The sequence below is a fragment of the Anticarsia gemmatalis genome, chromosome 20, assembly GCF_050436995.1.
Source record: "Anticarsia gemmatalis isolate Benzon Research Colony breed Stoneville strain chromosome 20, ilAntGemm2 primary, whole genome shotgun sequence".
Taxonomy (NCBI): Eukaryota; Metazoa; Arthropoda; class Insecta; order Lepidoptera; family Erebidae; genus Anticarsia; species Anticarsia gemmatalis.
In genome coordinates, this window is record NC_134764.1 from 7,453,227 (window position 1) to 7,476,389 (window position 23,163).

Below are 23,163 nucleotides of genomic sequence, written 5' to 3' on the forward strand. Positions count from 1 at the left end.
AGATAAGGGAATATGGTATAAAACTATTCAGCCACAGCTACCGAAATATATATGGATAGATCAAAATGTATTAAATAGAGTTGATTTAGTAACTGCGTTAAGACTCCGTTCCGGACACATTCCATCGAATAAATTTGGATATCTCATGAAGAAAACTGTGTCACCTAATTGTATAGAATGTGGGATTGTAGAAGATATACAACATGTTTTGATGGAATGCGTGCGGAACGAAGATATGAGAAGGTCTATGTTTGGTGCATCAAGACTTTATGATATTGGCTTGTGTAATAGTGTCTTGGCTTATCCACTTTCGGATAAAGCCAGGGCACTTTACAAATTAGCTCAACTAGGCTTAAAGAAATAGTAGCATAAGGTGAATGATATTTTGTAATTGATTGTTTTGTTTCGATAGGGCGACATTATCGCAAAGCGACAAAGCCCTTAATAAAGAAAAAAAAAAAAAAAAAAAAAAAAAAAAAAGTATTATGTTTAATTGAGTTTTATTAATTGCAAAATTATGATACCTAAATAAAATGGAACATAGTACAATAGTAGAGCATCCAATTAATCAAGCCGAAATAGTTCTCAATGAAGAACTTCAGTCAAGAATGAGAATGACCTGGGAAAAGAAACGTGTTAGTGAGTAGGGACATGTTTACTGTTAAAAGAGTTTGATAGAAACTTGCTTGACTATCATCTTTATAATTTGTTTTCTAATTGTTCTACGGGTAGATGGGGTATTGAAGCTTGCAAACGATACTCTGCAACGCTGCCCTTTTAAAACTTACTGTCTAAAACCATCTAAGTGTTAACTTTTGTGTAAAATTCTGCAAAGATGATACCCTTTTTTAAGTCGTAACAAAATATACAGAACAATAAAATACCTAATACTATTTACACTGTGCTTAATAAAACTATCGAACCATTCAAGAAGAACTGGTATAAAAGAAAAATAAAACGGTAATTTAAAAAAATAAAGTTCTAATTTTGAATTAAATAATTTTAAGATGACGGTGCACAATGACATGCTCTATTAATGCACTGCGTTATACAGTTTACCCCCGTTTTAACGGACTTTCGATTCCGGAGGACCTATGTGGAAATATACGGATGGATAGTTGAGCTGATCGAACTAGTGACAGTTGTTGCATCTATTGACGACTGGCAGACTAACTGTTGTTTTGCTTGGAGTCAAAGTTCGATAAGGCACTATAATACTTTTTTCCAATTTTCAGCTGAATTATTTTTCAATAATTTTACACTAATCTTATTAAGTGTGTATGTAGCACTAAAACCTCTGTTATGATAAACTAACTCATAGTCAAGATCGCATAAAAAGCCGCTTAAGAACTCATAGAACAGCATTGTTGGTAATGTTGAAGGAAAACTATCTCCTAATTTACTTCCATTAAAAATAAAGTAAATACATTTTTGTAATAATTTCAATTGAAAATACCCACACGAACTTCATAAAATGTTTTTTCAAATATCTTATCTTCATCTATTCAACATCAGAATAATATATTCTTTATCATATTGTAAATACGTAGTTTTATAGTATTTTCATTATATTTATATTACTATTCACATTTTTACGCTCGGTCGCGTCAACTAGTCGGCCGTATATCACGTTCACACGTCGAATGCATTTCTCAACATGATTGCAGAGAGAGGTGCGCTCGTCTCAGTGGCCGCCGAGTCTTGCAGCTCGGCTGACGCGATCAATACCTTTGCCTAATAAAAAAAAAGTTGCGACATTTTTTATCTGTGATTTGTGTGGCCGTGTGCAGTTTGACATGTGAGCTTTTTAAATTTATTATTTAGATTTTTTTATTTTAAAATTATTGAAATATTTGCAGAATGTTTCGTGTAGTTTACAAAAGAATGTGAAAGCTTTGACATAATTTAAATTTTGTGATACGTTTTAATTAGTGTAGTTTTTTGTTTCCGATCTATTCGATATTAGAATGCACGTCGTAAATTTAAATAATTAATGCAAAATTTCTAGACGGTTACTCAACAACCAAATTCGATAATGTCGTAATAATTTTCAAGTTACGTGTAAGGATCTACCCTCAATTTTGTTTTGAAAATTACATAAATAAAAAACGAGACAATGCACCCAAGCATGTGTAAACAAACCTCTTTCGCGTAAACCTCCTTAAATATTTTAACAGCAAAGAGGTTGACACACTTTCTTTTCCCGCCACATTGTTTATTACCTGCTGTAATTGACAGCTTTATAAGTTTTAAAATATACTATATGTTGTTTGAAAACATAGAGGAAACAATAATCTATTTAAATATCCGCCTTCCCACGAATATGTCAACATATTTTTTCTTCTTGTTTATTTTGACATGTTATGAGAAAATGTCAGTCAAATAATAATGGCGGTAGTTGACATTAGTCAAGATGTTATGAGGAAACACTTGGACAATATTGAATAAATAAACCACTAGTAAAAATTGCCTGTGATCTAATTGGACGGCAAAATATTATTAATATACTAAAATAATTTGAATTGAGTCATGACAATTTTTTTAAGACTCGATTTTATCAAAAAAATGACATTTCAACTGTCAAATCTCTCATTAAATTTGACAGCTTACCTACTTTTTTAAATATCTAAAATTCTATCCTAATATCATCAAAAAAATGTATCATGAGCCTAAAACGTAACTTCTTCTTCCACAAAGAATTAAATAACTGAATATAACGCGTTTAGTCAAGCTTCAACTTAGTAACTATAAATAGGTTGTAACTACGGTAGTTCATTGCAAAACTAGCGTCGAGAATATTGAGTAATTCGTGTTCCAATAGTAGGTTCACTGTCACTTGCGAAATTAAGAGCTAATATGATATTTACATACTGGTTGTCATTCGTAGTAAATAGAAAATGACGTTTGAATGAAGCGTGCTAAATAGCCATAAAACAAACAAACATTTGGAATATCCGAGTAAAAGACTTGCCTTGGCACCAGCGTAAATTGGTTGAGAATTCAAAGTTTACACAACAACTTATTTCTGAATTTATTTAATAAACAGAATAAGAAACAATAATCATAATCTTGTGTATTTAGATTTTCTAAACAGTCTCTTTAAGAACTTTACATCTTTATTCTGCCGAGAGCCGGTTGGGATCCGAAGTTGGCCGAACATTGTCGGTAATTTGATCGACAAGAGACTAACATTTCTGGAACTTTGGCTCTATATTCAGGTCTTATTTAATTTGCCGTGTATTTAATGTCTGAACCTCATAAGCTAACTGTTTAATTTAATTTTTATCTTTTGACTAATCTTTCAAAGCAGCTATCAAGTGACAAAGTTACTTTCTGTGATATTAGAAACTTTGAACGGAGGTCAAAATGTTTGCATGTCCCACAATTCAAGGTCCTTTGCATGTTGGTAGACCAAACATTAAACGTGTCGGTACACAGGGGCCAACATGTAGGTACGATTTTTTTACAGTTTGAAAATGTACTTAACATATCGCTCTAATAGTACAATAGTGTAGAATAACTCACACACACTCCCGATACAAGCTACTTTTTACCCAAATATTCGCGTCACCGAATCTGATCCTATCCTATCATATAGTGATAGTAATAAAGGCATAGTTAAAATACTCGTTATCAGTAGTACGTGAAAGAAGTTTTAGTAAAACATAGATAACATATCATCAGATAAGATTATCGATTGCTGACTCACATGATATTAATATGACCTTGTTCATCAAAATATTTATAAGAGGAAATATATACCTAGTGTTTTAGATAGTACTGATAAAATCACGTTTGCCCGCTGATTCACTTTTGTTGTTTTGTCTACGCCTGTTGAATATAGCGTGATGAAAGATAGATGGTTCTAGCCATGCTTAGATACGTGAATATGAAAAAAAAATCGTAAATATTACCGGCAATTTTTAAGATTAACGCGTAAAAAAGTAGTGGATACTCTATTTGTAAAGGAATCTTCGATTGGTATTTCCTTTTTTTATAGAATATTTTAAATACTTTTGAAGGTGCCTTTGTCCAAAAAATACATTATCCCTGTTTTTATAATCTGTTCTGAAAGCAAAGTCAATAGATTAAACGTAAGGTCATGGGTATTTCTATTTAGGTATCATCTTTTTCCATAACCGTAATATACAAAACATCACGACCGTAATACCCAGAGGTGTAAGAAGAGGTTCAATATGTATCTTATGTAATAGAGGTCAAGTCTTTTGAAACTACCGGGCATACCATATTCCTCTAACGTTTTCCAACTTCCAAATTCCATACTATTTAGAATAATTAATACTAAAAAATCTTCTGTGAGTGACTGACTGAAAGACAACGCACAGTTGAAACTACTGGGCGTAGAAAGATTAAATTTGTTTCTTTGCGTGACTGCGGAATCAATCCCGGGACCTGATGATCGGTAGTCGTATAGAAACACTACAACCTGACTCAGCTTGTTTCATATTACATTTATGAGGCTACATATATGTATGAGGTATTGTCAGTACGTATATCAATGTATATGTTGACGCATAGCCCCCTTATAAGAACTGAGACAGAGTTTTAATTAGAACTCTAAAACAAAAGCAAATTATGCTGAAACATCCCGTCTTCAAAATATAGACGTCAATGTTTAAGTACGCTAAAGCAGTTGCATAAAATATCTTTAAACTTCAGAAGCACTTAAGTTAAAAGAGTATCTGATCCTATTTTTTGGGAAATTTTATTGCATCAAAAATTATATCAAATGCATTGATGGTAAATGTCTTAAGCGGGGAATTCACTAGATGGACATGTCTATCAGATCTCGCAACTATAAGTTTTTAAAAAGTTCGCAAGTGTAAGGTGTGTGCCAGACTATCTGCGACGTTCCTACACTAGCAAAACATCGAACTAACCTATAGTTGCGATTCCTGGTGATGTCGGTCTAGTGAATTCCCCGCTTAATTGGAACCTAAATTCTAGTAGTGAAAAATTGGTTTTACGACGTAAAGTTCGTAATGGCTGTTACCTTAGATATATTTGAAACAAAGACGATGACGTAATTATACATAGATCCATCGATTACTCCTCATAATGATGATGAGTCAGTAGCACTAAGTATCGCTACTGAAGCACCTATTAGATTTATCTAACCACTCGTACAAAGGCCAGGATTAATATCCAGCGATAACGTTAAACTGTAGTGTTTAATTAATTCATGGAAAAAGTATTATGATCAGTAGCTCCATTCTCTACTACTATCGACTACTGACAACCGGCTATCGATAAATTTTGTATGAAAATCTGATCAGCGCCTCTTACGGGCGTCGTAGGAAGTATTTTGGCAGTACATTTTAAATGTCAAACTTTCGATACTCGACAGTACCGACTATAAAGTATCGCGATACTGTTTATTTATGTTAAACTGGCAACTGTGTCTTCATTCGTTCTTAAACGACAGGAAATCCTCAGTATTTTCGGCAAGAATGGGTCTTAAGAGGTATTTCATACCATTTTCGACGATCGGCTACTTTTGTCTGTGGTCAACGACTTTTGCATGTCCCGAAAGAATTATTTTCTTAAAAAAAAAATAATAAGATTTAAAATGTATTTTTCTAAGTTTAATTAGTCAATGTAGATAATAAGACAGTTACTTTAAAAAAAGCGTTAATTGTTATATTTAATCGTGCAAACAATAGATAACATTCTTCTGATTCATACATTATTAAAATTCATAATGGCATGACTATTTTAACAATTTATCATCATTCACATCAGATGTGAGAAATAAAAATAAAATTCGTAAAATATTGAGGGTGTTTGTTTTACTTACCCTTACTCTCTTCTATTTAGAAACGAAATAGATAATATCGGATAAGCATGCCTTATATTCTGGTACTTTAGTTCGACCGACATTTTGTAACGGATAGAATTGTGATAAGAAACAAACGAAATGTACACGAATTTTCTTTTTTGTTGATTATTCGATTTGCCATTCGAGTGCCGGAATTTTTGAGACCTTAAAAATTATACTATATCAACATTATTGCCATTTATCTTTTTTAGAACTCATAGTTTGTCCGGAAAATGTGATAAACCTATTTTTACCCTTATAAGCTCACCCTTACCCCCTTCCCAACCTCAAATCGCCCTTAAATTATTTTTCTGATATGATATAATATAGAATAATATATTTTCTTCCTCTTCCAAAAGGTTTCATCCTGTTACAATTTTTTTGTACTTTTGACCGTTTTAAAGGCTTTGCAAGGGGTCTATATAGAAAGACCTCTGTATCAAACCAACTGATATTGTTCCAAACAAATGGATGCTTTAGACAAAGGCAAAACACATGACTTGTACATATGCGTCATATACAAATGTACCGTCATTTATGTTAATAAATACTTATTACATAATCATGGTTATACATCAGGTTTATTCCATGTATTTAATTGTTATTTACTTGATCGGTTCTTATTTATATCCGGGTGATGATAGAAATTGACAGCCTGATAGGAATAGTGGCATGATTTACATAGTCTTAATTTATTTTCAAAATAATTATAAACCAATATCATCAGTAGTCTTCAATACAAGGACTAACTATTAAATGCCCCCTTAATATTATAAACATCACTGTTTTTCTATGAAACATCATGTGTTTTCGTACAAATCTTAATGGAGAACATTATGATATAAAATATTCATCGTCTGGTATATATAGATCTACGTATTTGGCATACATGAAAGAAGACAATAATATCGAATGATGTTGTATTACCTATGATTACATTATTGGTCCAATGTGTGTAACACTTTAATAGATACCTAAATAAATTGTTTTTACAAGACATCTGTAGAATTGACAAACAACAAATTTACAGATAGATGTATGAAAAACGAAGTAAACTTGAAACTTGTTAAACATGAAAACTAAAAGCCTTTTGAGCGCAGTTCTCTGAAGTGACAAACGGAAAACAAATATTAGTATACTTTAAGTTTGTTCCTGTACTGTGTGCTATTTAAATCGACTCTGATGTTATTTTAGCAACAAACCGCTGCGTAGAAGAAAAATAAAATACAAGACACGTAGAAAAATACGTCTTTCAGTTCCGTCACCCGTACAATATTTACCTATTCACCCGATTTAAACTTTACTTTTAAATCCCCCACAAACAAGTTTTCTACTTACAAAACTAAAATAAAAGTTCTATCTTTCAATCGATTGTACAATTATCTAAACATTGGTTGGTGCTACATAACCATACATACTCATACCCATATTTACTCATATCCATACAAAATGTTGTATTTATAATATCAAAATAGGATTAGACTTTAAAACTTACGCTCCAGTTTAATCTTTTCAATCTAATTTCTATCTCATTATAACAATACATTTCAGAATTACACAACGCTTTGTTCAAAATCTAAATCAAGAGTTTCTTAACAATAATTTGGACGACAATAATATATTATAATAATAACGGTCGTACATCTAATGCATCAAAATGTAGCAACAACAGAATGGCAAGGTCGAGTCATTGTTAATGTTTCGACAATTCATTCAGACGGCTTGAGAAAAGTTTACACAAGAAGTAACCGCAATTGTGCATCATTTAATTAGATGAATTTGCAGGTTTTAAATAAGATTTTAAACTTTCGTGAACATGTTTTAATAGAATACGGTAATTAACTCGAATAAGGATTATTTTACGCTTGAATACTTGACGATTCGGCACAAGTAGCATTGGCCGAAACGTCAAACAATTTTATGGTTTGTGTTTGGTTATGTATTATTTGTCATTAAAATTGTGAGTTTTTCTAACACCCATTGCCCCATGGCTCCCGTTATGTGAAATGTATTAAAACAAAGATCTATAACGACTTGAATTTAATGATTCTTATCTCGGTTACTATTATTAAAATTGATCAAACATCTTTTAGGGAATTAAATATTCTATGCTCTATTACCTAACTTTAAAGTGAAAAATGTCTGTGCAAAGTTTCTGAATCCTTCATAAGATATGACGTACTATTGTTTAGCTGCGTCTTAAATCAAAGCGAACTTGAAAAATAAAATTATGTTCTAACTGATTGAGACAATATTCAATGCACGTTGTTAACATGTACATAGCTACATGCTTGGAATATAAGAGGCACGGACATAAGATTTCAACACGTATACGAGTCAATTATACTATAATATAAAAACTACATTAGATATATAATTTGGTAGGGAAATAAATATTTTTTAAGTCAAAGTTAAGCATTATAATTTAGATGGCCACCAAAAATGATTACTATAATTTTATTGTCTACGTTACGTTGGAAAACAATAAGTATAAATCTAATTCGAACATACATTATCTCTAAGTGTTCTTTTTATACCAAGAAGTCGTATTTGTTTAAATTCATGAAAAAAAAGTTATGGATTTTCCGACCGACTCTTAAGGCATATACCAAAGTAGGTACTACTTGCTAACGACCCCTACAAACGTTTTTTGTTTCATAGTTGAGATTGAATTAAATATTTTCATGCGGTCAAAAGTTAGTGCATACTCATATTATTATCTAAAACTCATGCTGTATACAAATTATAAAAAAAGTTATGTAAATAATGAAATACGGAAAAACTTTTCCATTGTATGTATTTTCTTATTTCAATTTTATTTTATTTAACGAGCAAATGTCATTGTTCGAACCCGGATGAACTGCAGTTTTTGTGTTATTCTAAACAATAATAATAATACGTAAACAAATAAAAAAACCTTGCGGTTTTCTATACAGATGAGTAGCTGAATGACGGGTAAATCCCTGGGTGAAGAAAAACATGTTATTCTTTATGTATTAGTGCATTGAAGTATTAATACGTAGATGCTCAATGATTTTGTGTTCTTTACCGCGATAAACAAAAGAATGAGCAGCTTTTTGAACTAAAAATAAATGATTCATAATTAAATTAATAATTAATTGGTTTTAATTTGGCACTTGGTAAATTTTTCAACATTTGACTATGAGAACGAATTATTTTCTACTGATGAAAATCTTTATTAGAAGATTTCTGAACCATTCAATAGAAAAACCCATCAATAATATATGTGGAACTAGTTATCTGATTAAAGACTTTGTAATTAAATCTCAACATATCGATGAGGTAAACATTCATTGGATTACAGCGTCATCTTTGCTTGAAATGAGTCTTAAACTGCGTTCCATATATTTATGAAATACATAAGTAGGACAGCTCACAATAGGGTGACTATAAACTATACTAAAGAAAAACCCATACGCATCCTGTTACTAAACAGTAGAGTAAGTTGTACTTGTAACATAGCGTTCGTTCTGACACCAACTTAAGTAATTATTACGCAATATACTATCATTATATTTGCCCTTATCAAATGTGTGACAGGCTGTGTAATTGGAGCAAAAGTTTACACTTAATTTCAGACGAAACACATATATCTTGGCAAATACCATACAAACGGAAATACAATTTAAAAGCACTTCCAAGTACTTTATTTCTTACTTCTTTCCACTTACCTAAAGAATACACTTTGCCTGGTTTTTAAGAATGTTTATAAGTCACGCAGTCAGACACTGATGTATATTTTTGACCTACCCACGCGCTAAAAGGCAACCCATTTCTATACATTTCTTAGACTTCTTTAACTTACAATTGATCTGTTTCATTATATGTTTTTATTTTTTACCCGTGAATGTCCTACGGTTGGACAAGGGTCTCCACCCGTAATGAGGAAGGCTTGCCAAGTGTGGGTTGGAAGTTTATATTCTTCAAGAAGTATATTGAAGAACTCTTTTAAATTATAAGCACGTACAATTTATTCATACAACCGTAAACAAACATGCTATAAAAATAGAAGCAAAATTATCATGTCCGAAACTAAACATTGCCGCGATCAAGGTCTTCATCACGTATCTATTTGCCAACAGAGGCTCCGAAGCATCAACATTTGAGCAACATTTTTTTTCTATGATATCCCCTCTTGGACCTCAAGGGCAGGTCTCAATGGTACCCCAAGGTCAATAATACTATTGCCTCACACGGCATTTGCGTTTAGCTAACACCAAGTGGGCCAATATGACTCGTTTCGAAACAGTATTTCGAAAAGATCTGCAGATTTGTCTCAAAAGAAAAAAGACTTTAGTGACGTAAGTTTTGGAGAGAAGAAATTCGTTTTGTAAGTAGAATAAAAAATATTTGAGGTTTTTGTTGCAGAATAGTGTTTAATGAAGCGTAGTAGTGTTGTGATAGTTGCTAGGAGAAAAGGTACCGTTGGATTAGCCGATCAGCTGTTTGGTTCAGTAGTGGGAATACTAACTTTCTAGGCATGACGCCGTAAAGTCAAATGTTTGACATTTAGCGCCGACTTCAACATTATTGATAATATATATTAGTTCGTAGTACCTTGTACCTGTACTATACAAAGGTATCAGCTAGCTTTGTAGGTGGAATTTTGGCAGTAGTATTCATACCTTAGTTATCATTTTATCCATCGGATAGGTAATCTGCCACTTACCCATGCGCTGTAAAATTGGCTCTTAGAATTGCTAAATTATAGTACAAAAATTTGTTCTTGTGGTGGTTTTAGAGGTGTTCTCCTCAAAAGAAAAATATTACGTTACTCGTTTTACATGCATCAGTCCTGTTCGGTTCACGTTTGTAGTAAAGAAAAGAAATATAATTATATGATAGAGTAGAGAGAGAGAGAATATAATAATAATAAAATAATATGTAAAGAATAAGGATAATTTTTCTTGATTTTTGTCTAACAGAGAGCAAGCGATAGGGATAGATACAATAACTTTTCCTTAAGCATTGTTGCATAAAGCCGTAAAGGAGAAAGAGAAACTGCCTGAATAAACATCATCCGACAGAAAACATACCGGTTTTGTGTATATTTTAACTTCGCAAATAATACCACCCACGACGTCTCTTTAATTATTCGTATTTCAGAAAGAAACGACTTAATAACATTATTTTTATACGTCTCGTCATCAATATTTTGTCGCTTACAGCAACGGCTATGAATTAAAAGTATTGTAACGCGATTCTCTGCCGCTATCGTTTATTGAAAACTGGCTAACTATCGAGAAATTTGTATGAAAGTCAGTAGCTCGATTCTCGACTACTATGGACTACCGACAACCGACCTGTCATCGAGAAATTTTGTATGAAAATCTGATCAGCGCCTCTGACGGGCGTCGTAGAAACTTTTTTGGCAGTACATTCTAAATGTCAAAATTTCGATAGCTAGCCGGTTGTTGGTAGTCGACAGTGGTAGAGAATCGAAGTACTGATCAGCACCTCTAGAGGGAGCCGTAGGAACTATTTTTGCAGTACATTAAATGTCAAACTCTCGATACTCCATAATACCGGCTGTAAAAACTCCCGCTACTGTAGAGCAATAATTAATTATTAATTAATTAATGATTTAAATATTGCTTGACAGTTGATATTTACTTTAAAAGATTAGTTTCTCTCTCTGTACACTAGGAGCTCTACAGACAAAACTCTCACGAAAGTCTTCAAGTCACGAAATTAATCATATTTTTCTGCAAGCCGCGTTAATCCTTATCTCATAATTAAAACATGCAACGCGAAAGTTTAAGACTTTTGATCAAATATTAAGTAACGAATACATGAAAGTTTTTAAGTGACTTGATTTAAAACCCCAATGCGACTGCGGTGAAAGTTTTCAATAGATCTATATTAAATTGTTTGTGATATGGCATTTTGTGCGCACTGTGCCGTTGCAGTGGTACAGTTAGGTGCATTTACCTCAGTGCATATAACGTTTTAGCTCTGTGAGACTACTTTGATACGAGGAAATCTAGGCGCTAATAAATATGGGCCAAGGCGTGTGTTCGTGTATTAAATTTTTAATCTTTTCGTATTATAAATGAAAATATGGTTGTAAACTTTTTTTTTTTTTTTCTTTCTCATTGATTTATTAATTATTAGTTGTTTACTTTATTTATTATTGTAAACTTAGAATATTCTTACATGTGGGAGTAGAAAAATAATAAAATAGTTTTTTTTTTATTGTCGATCTCTAAAGACTATTATTTACTATCAAAAGAACAAGTTTACGATCCAAAATGTTGTATTATTAAAATGTGTAAACAAAATGTCATATCAACATAAAACGAAATCTGCTTCAGATTAGTAAAGTTATTATATAAATGTTTAAATGTATACAAAGTCTAGATTACATAAAACTTATGCAAATTAACTTTAACCTAGCGACCAAAGTCCGCTTAACTTTTAAACCAATTCATAAAGTTCAAAGTACAATATCGTTTTGTACTTTGAACCCACAAATTATTGTCTTGAAATCACTATAGGCCATTTTATAACAAAAAGTCAAGGCAAACGGTACCGTGTTAAGCCAGAGTTCAATAGAATATTATGGAAATAATATTAAAACGATGAAATCAAAGTTTAATAACGAACTTTACTTTATAATTTTAAGCGCGGGTTAAGGATATTGTATCCCATCAAGAAATGTGTTAAAAAGAACTCTAATACATAGGTATTAACACACATAGCTTAGAAAAGTCATTGGTGTGTTGCCTCGGGTTCGAACCATCAACCATTTGCGTGGGAGGTGCAAGCTTAGACCACTTAGCTATCACAGCTCTAATACACAAATATACTTAATTATTTTCGAAAAAGCAATGTGATGTGTTGTCTCGGATTGGAACCTTGACTACATGCGTAGAAACTGAATGCTTATTCAACTTAGCTATCACTGGTCTTACGTTAAAATATAATGAACATTATGTGACGAAAGGTATAAGAAATAACGATGACTTCATTAAAATTCTAAGTTAAATGATCCAAAACGTAATAAGCAGTAATAATTGCAAAAACAAATGAATTATTCCTTCTAATATCACACTTGAGGCTTCATAATGATACTTAATTTCTCTTCATAATAATTATTTGACCTCTACAATAGTACACATTAATCCGGGTAACGTTGCGTCATTGTATTAGTGCAAATCATAAGGAAGGTCAGGCGTCTGCAACATTTTGTCAATAATTATCTTTGAAAGTTTAATGTGGTTACTTTATTGTTTTATTATTAACTTTAATTTGAGTTATTCCGTTCGGATCCCCAATACTGATACCCTAGTATTTTAAAATTATTTTCTATTCCGGTCTGATCCCCTGACTGTCTATTATCACATTTTTAGGACAGTCAATAACAAAATATGTATACAGGTTCTATTAGATTATGTTACAGAATTAATATATATATATATATATTTTTATTAATCTCATCTCTATACATTTTGACCCAGAAATCTCCAAATCTTTCTTAGTATTTCAGGAACATGCAGTCTATTTAGATTTATTCATTTCTTTGGCTAGCTCAACAGTTGAATCCTATTTATTTATTTGTTTTATTTTTTTACCCATTACTGTCCCGCTGCAGGGCAAGGGTCTCCTCCGAAACGAGGGGAGGGGTTAGGTCTTGAGTCCACCACGCTGGCCGAGTACAGGTTAGGGGACGTTGCATGCCCTCAATAAATGTATTAAACAAATTTTAGGCTTGCAAGGTTTCCTCACTATTTTTTTTTCTTCACCGTAAGAGCAAGTGATAATTATTTCTGGCATCGTTGCGGCAAAGTCTGAAGCTTTTGTAATATATTTACCTGCGAAATAGGCTGTTTGTGTGTGAATGTATTGTCTATTGATTCCAAAGTAACCAATCATTGATGAGTTAAGTTCGTGATGTCGTTCTGAGAAATCGGTTATTAATGAGACTGTATTAGTCTTATTTCTACACTGAATATGATTACTGTGATAATTTTATATCAGTATTTAATAATTGAAATTTGATGTTTGTTATTTGATTTATGTTTAATTTTTTTTTATTACATCTTTTTTTTCAAATCCTAGTTTTAACAAAAGATCATTGTGCGATAATGTGATTACTGTTATAATGTTATATAGGTAGTACTTCTATTTCAAAAGACCAAATAATATAAATCTGCGATGATTGTAACTGACTCAATACTTTATAAGGCTTTTTACCCATAGATGAAACTAATGTGTATCGATAGGATTATAAACCCTAAGTTATATACTGAAGTCCGTCAACTTTTTGAGATATTTAATGTAATACCTACACTTAAAAATGTATAAAAATACCATATTTTTACCAAAACTTTTTTGTATGAGACTCACAAAAACTCAAAAATGGCACAGGTCACTCTTTTTTTTAAACTGATTTTGATCAGCGTCTCTTAAAATAACCCAACAGTAATCGACTAACAAACGTTTATATCCAAAAACCTTTGAACTTCTCTTTACAATTTTTTTTTATAAAGTAGTGAATAACATCTGTTTTTTATTGACTGTACTTATCCATTAAATATAGGAAGGGGATCAGACCGGAATTAAAAAATAATATTAATTGGTAGTGGATCGGTTTGGGGGATCAGACCGGAATAACTCTTTAATTTAACTAAGAGGTTTTTAATATTGGTTTTTAGTGTATTGTCCTTAACATTTTGAAACTATCAATTTGGACGTTAAACTAATGTTTACATTATTCTTATTACTTTTTTTTCACAATTCTTAATTATAATAATGTAATACATTTATGTCATACATTTAGCATGGAGATAAATAAAGACCCAAGGTCAAAAATAAGAAAAAATGATTTGAAATTAGAGAAGAAATTCTTTGTAAAGAAACATGTTAAACTTGAGTTTCTTTAGAATTTTAAATACATTACCCAGACCCAGATCCGCGTGTCTTAGTAAAATCATAAATGATAAGATACGTTAATTGAAAACACATAAAAATACTTCTAATAATAAAGTGGTGGACCCAAGACCTAACCTCTCTCATTCCGAGAGGAGATCCTTGCCCTGCATTAGAACATTAATGGGCCCAATTTATGATCATAAATCACGTACTCTCCAATGACGTAGAAGTGTTAAGAAGACACACCCCATAATAAACAAACGGTATTGCGACATGAAACCTTGACTTACTGACAATGTACGCACGTATTTATATAATCACATTACGTTTCAAACGCACTATTACTTATACAAATCAATGTCAAAATAACCTCTATTATTTGACAGATCTTTTGTCTCTTTCCATTCAGTTATGAATGGTGAGACAGATTCTTTCAAAAGAGTGAATGAATGTGAGAATTGACAAAGTATTTGTCAAAAAGTAGATCGTTTTCTTTTATCTTTTACTTGTTTGAGACTCATATTAGTCATAGCAGCTTCACACTAGTGGATAAACATTGTTGTTTTTTTTTTGTAGCGATGCTTATTTTATCTTTGCAAATGTAATTTATTTATTTATTTCCTTAAGGGTTCTTCACAGCTTACAATGACTGTCTTGGGCAGAATTAAAATTAAAAAAGCATTACGCCAGTTACTGAAGAAGACATTAATACAAAATCGTTGATAATGTTTGTTTGTGAATATGTTTCTGTAATCAGTGATAATGCAGTATTCAAATAGTAAAATAATTTGTAAATTGTTTCCATTCTTTTTGAGCTGTACAATTTTGTTTCCATTAAATAAATAAATATCATTGGACAATTTATCATTTGATTCCAAACTAAGTATTGCTTGTACTATGGTAACCAGATTACTGATAAACATACTTGTATACTTCTAAATACTTACTTATATAGATAATTCACAACCATTACACAAAGATTTGTCCCGGGTGAGATTCGAACCCACCACACGCGGCGCTACGGTTATTGCGGCGAGGTGACCACTTTAACCACTGCGCCAAACGTGCAGTTTTTTTTTATTTCATAATATTTCTGTATGGATAATATAGATTAGTGATGCTTATCAATGAGTCACTTCTTTTCCATGAAACAATGGATTAGGTACTGGACGCATCAGTCACGATTACTTGTATGACACATTCTTTTATCTTATTCTTTGATTGTATTTGTTAAGCACAATGCCATGCTTGCCATGCTTTAAATAGTTATTTGAAATTAGTAATTCATATCACATCGATAAATCTGATTGCCTCCGCAGCGCAGTGGCTAAAGTCGCAACGCCCCTACCATTGCGCCGAGAGGGTTCGATTCCCACACGGAGCAATTATTTGTGCGATCCACAAATAATTGTTTCGGGTCGGGTCGTGCTTTGTATCCGTTGTTTGTATGTTTGTAAAAGTCCCCGCGAACAAGAGCAATTCTTAATGCGGGTGTTTTAAAAAAAACCTAAATATTATAATGCCTTAAAAATATCTAAATTACGAAAAAGAAGAAAATACGCACTTTGCAAATGAACCACAAAGAACAGCAGAACTATAAAACAATTCAGTTTAAGAAAATGTTGACGACGCCTGCCGCTGCCTGAAGTGCATTAATATTGCACATGTGTTTATTCAAATTATTTACACGTGCATATTATCCCAGTGTTCTTCACAACTGGCAATTTGTAAATATAGAATTAAATATGATAAGTAATAGTTATATTATTCTTGTTCAAGTAAGTACTTATTATTTGAAAGTACTTATTATTTTAAAGTACTGATTATTTTCGTTTGTTTTATTACATGTGTTTGAGAAAATTGACGATAATTTGATGTTTAGTTCGCTTTGTATTACAGTTATTACCTAAACTTTAACGTAAGCGTATAGAAGCTTTACTACACTACAGCTGCTCTCATGGATCGGAAAGATATCCTGACCGGACTAGGTATAAAAGTATGTTTTGAAAACTTATTTAAGAAATTTGCCCAGCGCTCAATTTTTTCGCAATTGCATGTCATAGAATTAAACACAATCAATTAAACTCACGGTGAAAAAAAAAAAAGAAATAGAAGTCAATCGTCTCCTATCCTATGCTTATCCACGTGTCTACTTCCTTTGTACAACAAAGTTACAGCAATAAGTGTAATAATTATCTCTATAACTTAATTATACACTCAAGTCCGCCCTTACAATGTTAGTCCCATTATAATAAAACGATCATCACAGACATTTATGACACCTTCATTATATTAATAGGTATCATTCCCAAGAAAAAAACTGTAGGAAATGTTTTTTAAAAGTCGTTTTATAAATGGTATTATGGTTCGTTTATTATTAGTTATGATTAAGGTATTATTACTTACACTGTAAGGCAGTGTTCATTGTAACTTTAATAATATGGAGCAAAGTCTGATACATTAATATATAAGTCCATGAAACTATATTAAAACATGATACATAAGTTCGTAATTCCTGTCGTAAAGACGGATAATAATAAATCTTTTTTACATTTTTCGGTCATTAAGTAAATGTTTATCCAAAGCTCATCATTTCACACTAAACACGTTATTAAACTCAAAGTTAACATTGAGAATAATATTTCAAGATAAATTTTAGAAACTCGTATTATGCCCGATCCGGAAGCCCAACCTGGATCCGTGATTAGCAGAGGGACTATTTCTTGGGCTGCATAGACAGTTCCGCTCATCCCTAAACAGTATTCGCCATTAGGTATGATTCGTAGCCTAGACGCTATCTTCATATCTGTTCTCTTCCCAGTAGACTATGCCAGTCTTTCCAAATATTACTATTGAATATCACTGTAAACAAGTTCCGTACTAAACACATGAATAAACAAATACTCACACGCAGTTCGGAAACCAAGACCTTTCGATGTCGACATCGTAGTCGAACGTTAGCGTATTTCGCCATGTCGATCGCGATGACCGAGGCGAACATGACCTTAGCGCCTTTCCAACATACTGATAGATTGGGAAACTTGTCGAATTTCGCGGATACACTTTAGCTCCGGTACGAGTTTTTATTTTGCTGTAATGATTGTATGTTGCGCTGTTGTGAAATATTTGTATCCTGTGTTGGTACAGTTTAGTAGGCATTTGATTATACCCATTTGTCCATTGTTATAAGAATAATTTTGACTATTTGGAAACTGAGTTGGTTAGCAAAACATGAATTTAGTCGCCCAGTGGATTTTTTCGATCTTGGGAGAAAACTTCACTCCATTAAATATCGAGAAATAATATGAATATTTTTATTTTTTGTATCCTTAATTTGCTAAAAAACAGATTTTTCAAATGATTATAGGTTTCATTGATACATATGTGCATTACATTGACATAGCCAATTTATAGTAGCAAACCGAAAAAACACAAAAGTCTCGATTTTACCACAATTCTTTTCTATAACTAATAAAACAATCTCATCTATTCCAGTTCACAATGAAGCTAAAACAAGAGCTCTTGGACCAGCCCGCCGGCGAGATGTGGAAGAGCATCCGCGTCGAGCTGAAGGAAGACGTCTCCACGAGGGACAGGGACCTCGCTGCTATCAGAGAGTGGCTGAAGAAACAGCCGCATTTGCCTGATGACTGGGGTATGTGATACATTGAGTTTAACGCCATCTATCGGCAAGTGTCAGGACTAATTCGCATTTTTCGAATCAGATATTTTTAAGCTAGTTCTAAATCGTGATAATGATGTTTCTTAACTGCAATGTTCTTGAAATCAATGGTAAGAGAACAAATAGTATCAATTCAATCAAAATGGTAAAAAATCATTTTTATCTTTTGAGACAAACATTCACAGAAACCTAAACGTTTTAAGAAAACCCAGACACATACCTACTGCAGCAGGAAAATATAGCACAAGATATAATCTTATTGTAAAACTAATGAGGTATCAACCTGTCCTATCCCATTCAAAGTTTACTTTGTCGTTACACGAAACCGTTAAAACTCAAATAAGGAAAAAGAAAATGGCCACTATTCACTATTTTTTAAATTTAAACCAAGAACACCTGAATAAAAATAAGTAATTCTGGTTTCAAAAGTTGGATATTTTTTTTCCTTTTTTATCTAGTTCTTTTTGAAACAAAAGTCATATTTTTCTTTTTTATTTTCAGAAACTGGCCCAATTATGACTTTCCTGCGAGGCAGTAGTTTTTCTTTAGAGAAATGCAAGCGCAAACTGGACATGTACTTCACTATGAGAGCTGCTTGCCCCGAGTTCTTTTCAAAGCGTGATGCTACCAGGCCTGAGTTGGTGGAGATCATGACTAACAAAGTGTAAGTGTTACATAAAAATGATTTGTTATTAATTTGTTTGGGTCTGGTTGAAATTTTCCGTTATTTGTTAGAGCCTCCGCGACATAAGAGCAATGCTTAATGCAGCAGTTGTATTAAAAAATCTCTTATATCTATACTAATATTATAAAGCTGAAGAGTTTGTTTGTTTGTTTGTTTGAACGCGCTAATCTCAGGAACTAGTGGTCCGATTTGAAAAATTCTTTCAGTGTTTGATAGTCCATTTATCGAGGAAGGTTATAGGCTATATATCACCACGCTGCGACTAATAGAAGCAGAGTAACAGTGAAAAATGTTACGAAAACGGGAAAAATGTTGACCCATTCTCTCTTATGTGACGCAAGCGAAGTTGCGCGGGTCAGCTAGTTTAACAATAACTTTAAAATGTACAACACGATGAAGATGATACTACACATGGTTTCGATTGCTGAGAATCGTGCTACAGTGTTTATAGAAATCTGACTGGGAATTTCGGAAACAGTAACCTCAATCATATACATTATATTTATGAACATTATTATAACATAACTTTTCAATATTTTCAGTCAAGGACCCACACTGCCAGGCATCACCCCAAATGGAAGGAGAGTCACAATTTGCAGAGGTATATAAAAAATTCTAACTAATTTACCGTCAATTTGGTTAACTTTAAAACCCTATCTATCATATATATTTTTTAATTCCTTACTTTAAAGTAAATGCCTATAAGCTCACTACTGGACATGACTCTCCACTATCAAATTCAACAACACTCGATATCAGGACCGCGTTCATCCAGTAACTCTTACTCAAGAACTTATACTTCTATTGTCCTTTCCTCTTCAGGAGTGCACCCAGACCTGAACTCCCAGCAGATCACAGACACACTGAAGCTGGCGCTCATGATCGGTGACGTGCGGCTCACGGAGGAGCGCGAGGGTGTCGCCGGAGACATCTACGTGCTGGATGCAGCGGTGCTCGGACCCAGCATGCTCGCCAAACTGTCTGCTGCTACTATTAAGAAGTTTATGATTTGTGTTCAGGTAAGAACAAAAAGGTTTTGTTTGAAAGAGAAACAAGATATGTTTGTTTTTAGTGTGTATTTCGTAAACTTTCGCATTCATAATAAGGAATCTCTATATCAATTATTTCACTTATGTTTTAGATCGTCTTAAATTCTGTGATTTAGCACTCCCTATCAATACATTGGGAAAACAATAAAATTGGGAAGAAAATTTTTAACACATTTTGAAAACCTAAAAGCCGCAGTAACAAGTTCATTTTCAATTGTTATTTGTTTTCTAAATCCCGAGTCCATGTCCCTGTGGTTGAATAGTAAAGTGTGCTTTCCTTTAAAATTAAATGACATCATCTTGACGTTTATGACTGTTATATTTCAGGAGGCGTATCCGATCAAACTAAAAGAAGTGCACATAATCAACACGTCGCCGCTGGTCGAGCGATTCGTCAACTTCGTCAAACCATTCCTCAAAGAGAAGATCAGGAAACGGGTAAGTACTTCAAAAACCCTTCGTCCTTTGAGTTATCTTTTGACAATCATCAATAAAAATCAGTTTCTTGCCAAAGTTTGTGTAATTCTCATAAAAAATCTACTTAATCTATGCACTTAACTTGACTTACCTAAGCTAAAAATGCATAGTCTCACAGGTTCTCTTTTTATGACTGTTAGAGCAGCAACCTTCATTTGCGTTCCTCCAAACTCTATTTGTTTCTTAACTGCTAAGGTATATTAATGTATCTGTTTTCAGATCTACATCCACCGGGAACTAAAAGACCTGTACAAGTACATTCCTCAAGAGATGTTGCCTGCTGAGTACGGCGGACAGTGCGGCACCATGTCACAGATACAAGGTAAAGATATAGTACTAGTATTATGTTAGACTATTCTACAGTAAAAGTATTTACATGTTGAAGATTTTGAAACCTATATCAACCAAAATCGATAATAATGGGCTACTGTATTCTTTTTCTTCTTAAAAAAAATAATTATTATACTTCGCGCAATACTGGTCCATGAAATACCCGATGGTCATTCTTGTGCACCTTGGTTTGCTGACGTTTTGGCCATAAATAGTCTTAAGTCGGTTGTAAAAAAAAATCAAACCTTTCAAATTTGTTCTCAATCGGACAAATTTGGGAGGTTTGATTTTACTGAAACTGATCTACCAAATACCAAAAACCAAATATAATTCTACAGACGACTCTATTGTATAGACAACATAGCTGCCAATACTCTACTAATTATACCCTAACCTCTTTCCAACAGAGCAATGGAAACTAAAACTGCAAGAGTACCGCGAATGGTTCAAGCGTCAAGACTCTGTGATCGCCAACGAGTCTCTACGACCGGGCAGACCGACCAACTACGACGAACTGTTCGGCATCGACGGCTCCTTCAGACAGCTCTCCATTGATTGATGTAGAGTGATAGAGCAGTAGATTAGGTAAAGCATTAGATTCTAGAGAGAGATCTGTACAGGGTTGGTAGGTTGTGATGTTTTGTGTTGATGCGAATGAAATTGAACTCTACCTTTGATAAGATCGTATTGTTAAATTTTTGAACTAGAAATAAAGTTCGGTTTGCTACATCGGTGAAGTAAAACATAGTAAGACAGCTGGAATTGCATGCCCCAGAGATTCCATGAAGGTTTTTAAAAATATGTAAAGTCCCCGGCCTGCACTTCGTAAGTTATGGACAAAAGTCATTTTAGAACTATCTGCAGGAACATAACGAAATAGAACAGTTTCACGTTAGCTCTCATACTGTTATTGTCTCTTATTGCCAGAGGAGAAACGCGTATACAAACATTCTTAATATTAAATTTTGTTTTTAAATAAACCCAGTCCTAGTAGAGTTTAATATTTTTAAATATTATAGCTGCAGGAGGGGTTATTAATGAAGAAAACAATCTCATACTATCAATAAACTCCTATAAAGCAAAAACTTATAAGACAGACAGACAACAGCCACAAAATACGCATAGACTTGGAACAACTTTTTCTAGATAAACTGTATTTTTATATGTCGTTTGCATCAACACAAAATGTTTCAAACAATATTATAGATCTTTGAAGTGATGTGGGATATCTGTATTTTCTATATAAGTTCGCTATTTTAAGTTTACTTTAGACAATTATAGCTTATATTATATTATAATCAAATCAAATCGCGCTTGTCATTATAATTTTATTAATTTGCCTTAGCGAAATTGCATAAAAGTTCATTGCCACTATAGATCGGTAGGCGCAGGCGCCTAAAAGTTATTCTGAAAATTTTACTTTAACATATCTATATTAGCTTAGCCTTTGTTTCAAACTATGTCGGAGTCGGCTTCCAATCTCACTGGATGCAGCTGAATACCAGTGTTTTACATGGAGCGACTGCCTATCTGCCCTCCACTACCCAGTTACCTGGGTTATAACGAACATTGACTCTGACTTCTAATTACATAAAATAGTAAATTATAGGCTCAAGGAACTAACTGTACCTTGAGCCTATAATAATAAAAAAACCTCTGAAGTCGGTACATTGGGAGAAGTATGCAACCTTAAGAGGGGCTCTGCAATAGAAAACTATATATTTTTTTCTTACTCAGCACGTAATATTGAAGAAATTTTAATTTAATACCTAATAATTATTATAAGCTTTTTGGCTTCAAATTTGTCTGCCCAATTTATATTTTTGTTAGAGCATCCACATGCTCTGTCTATGTATTTAGTTGCGTTATTCAATTGCAATTGTATTAAATTCTGTATCACCTCAGCAAGCGTGATTATGTATTTTATATTTAGCTTAAAATGTAAATAAATTGCAATAATGTTTCTAATTAAAATTATTCAAATATTGTTTTGTTTTATTTTCATAATTACATATGACCTTCGTGGCTTAATTCTTAATTTAGCTGAACTCGGACTATAGTTACGTTAGAATGTCTTAAAACGGACTGGTCTTACAAACCCAAGTTTGTCTTCTTGTAGATATTAAACATGTTTTTCTGAGAGTTTTGTTTTAAGAATTCTTGTCTTCATAAAGCCTCGTATCCACTAGGCAACATTTGGCGCGCG

At 32.9% G+C, this 23,163-nt stretch overlaps 1 protein-coding gene across 1 annotated transcript; it reads left to right on the plus strand.

Annotated features, from left to right (window-relative positions):
- Positions 1 to 1,639: 1,639 nt before the first annotated feature.
- Positions 1,640 to 22,943, plus strand: LOC142981829 (alpha-tocopherol transfer protein-like). Its single transcript, XM_076127953.1, has 8 exons — positions 1,640 to 1,798; positions 18,230 to 18,389; positions 18,918 to 19,080; positions 19,644 to 19,702; positions 19,924 to 20,120; positions 20,478 to 20,588; positions 20,847 to 20,949; positions 21,365 to 22,943. Exons 2-8 carry the CDS (start codon positions 18,236 to 18,238, stop codon positions 21,514 to 21,516), a joined length of 939 nt encoding a protein of 312 aa, XP_075984068.1. The 5' UTR covers positions 1,640 to 1,798; positions 18,230 to 18,235; the 3' UTR covers positions 21,517 to 22,943.
- Positions 22,944 to 23,163: the final 220 nt, after the last annotated feature.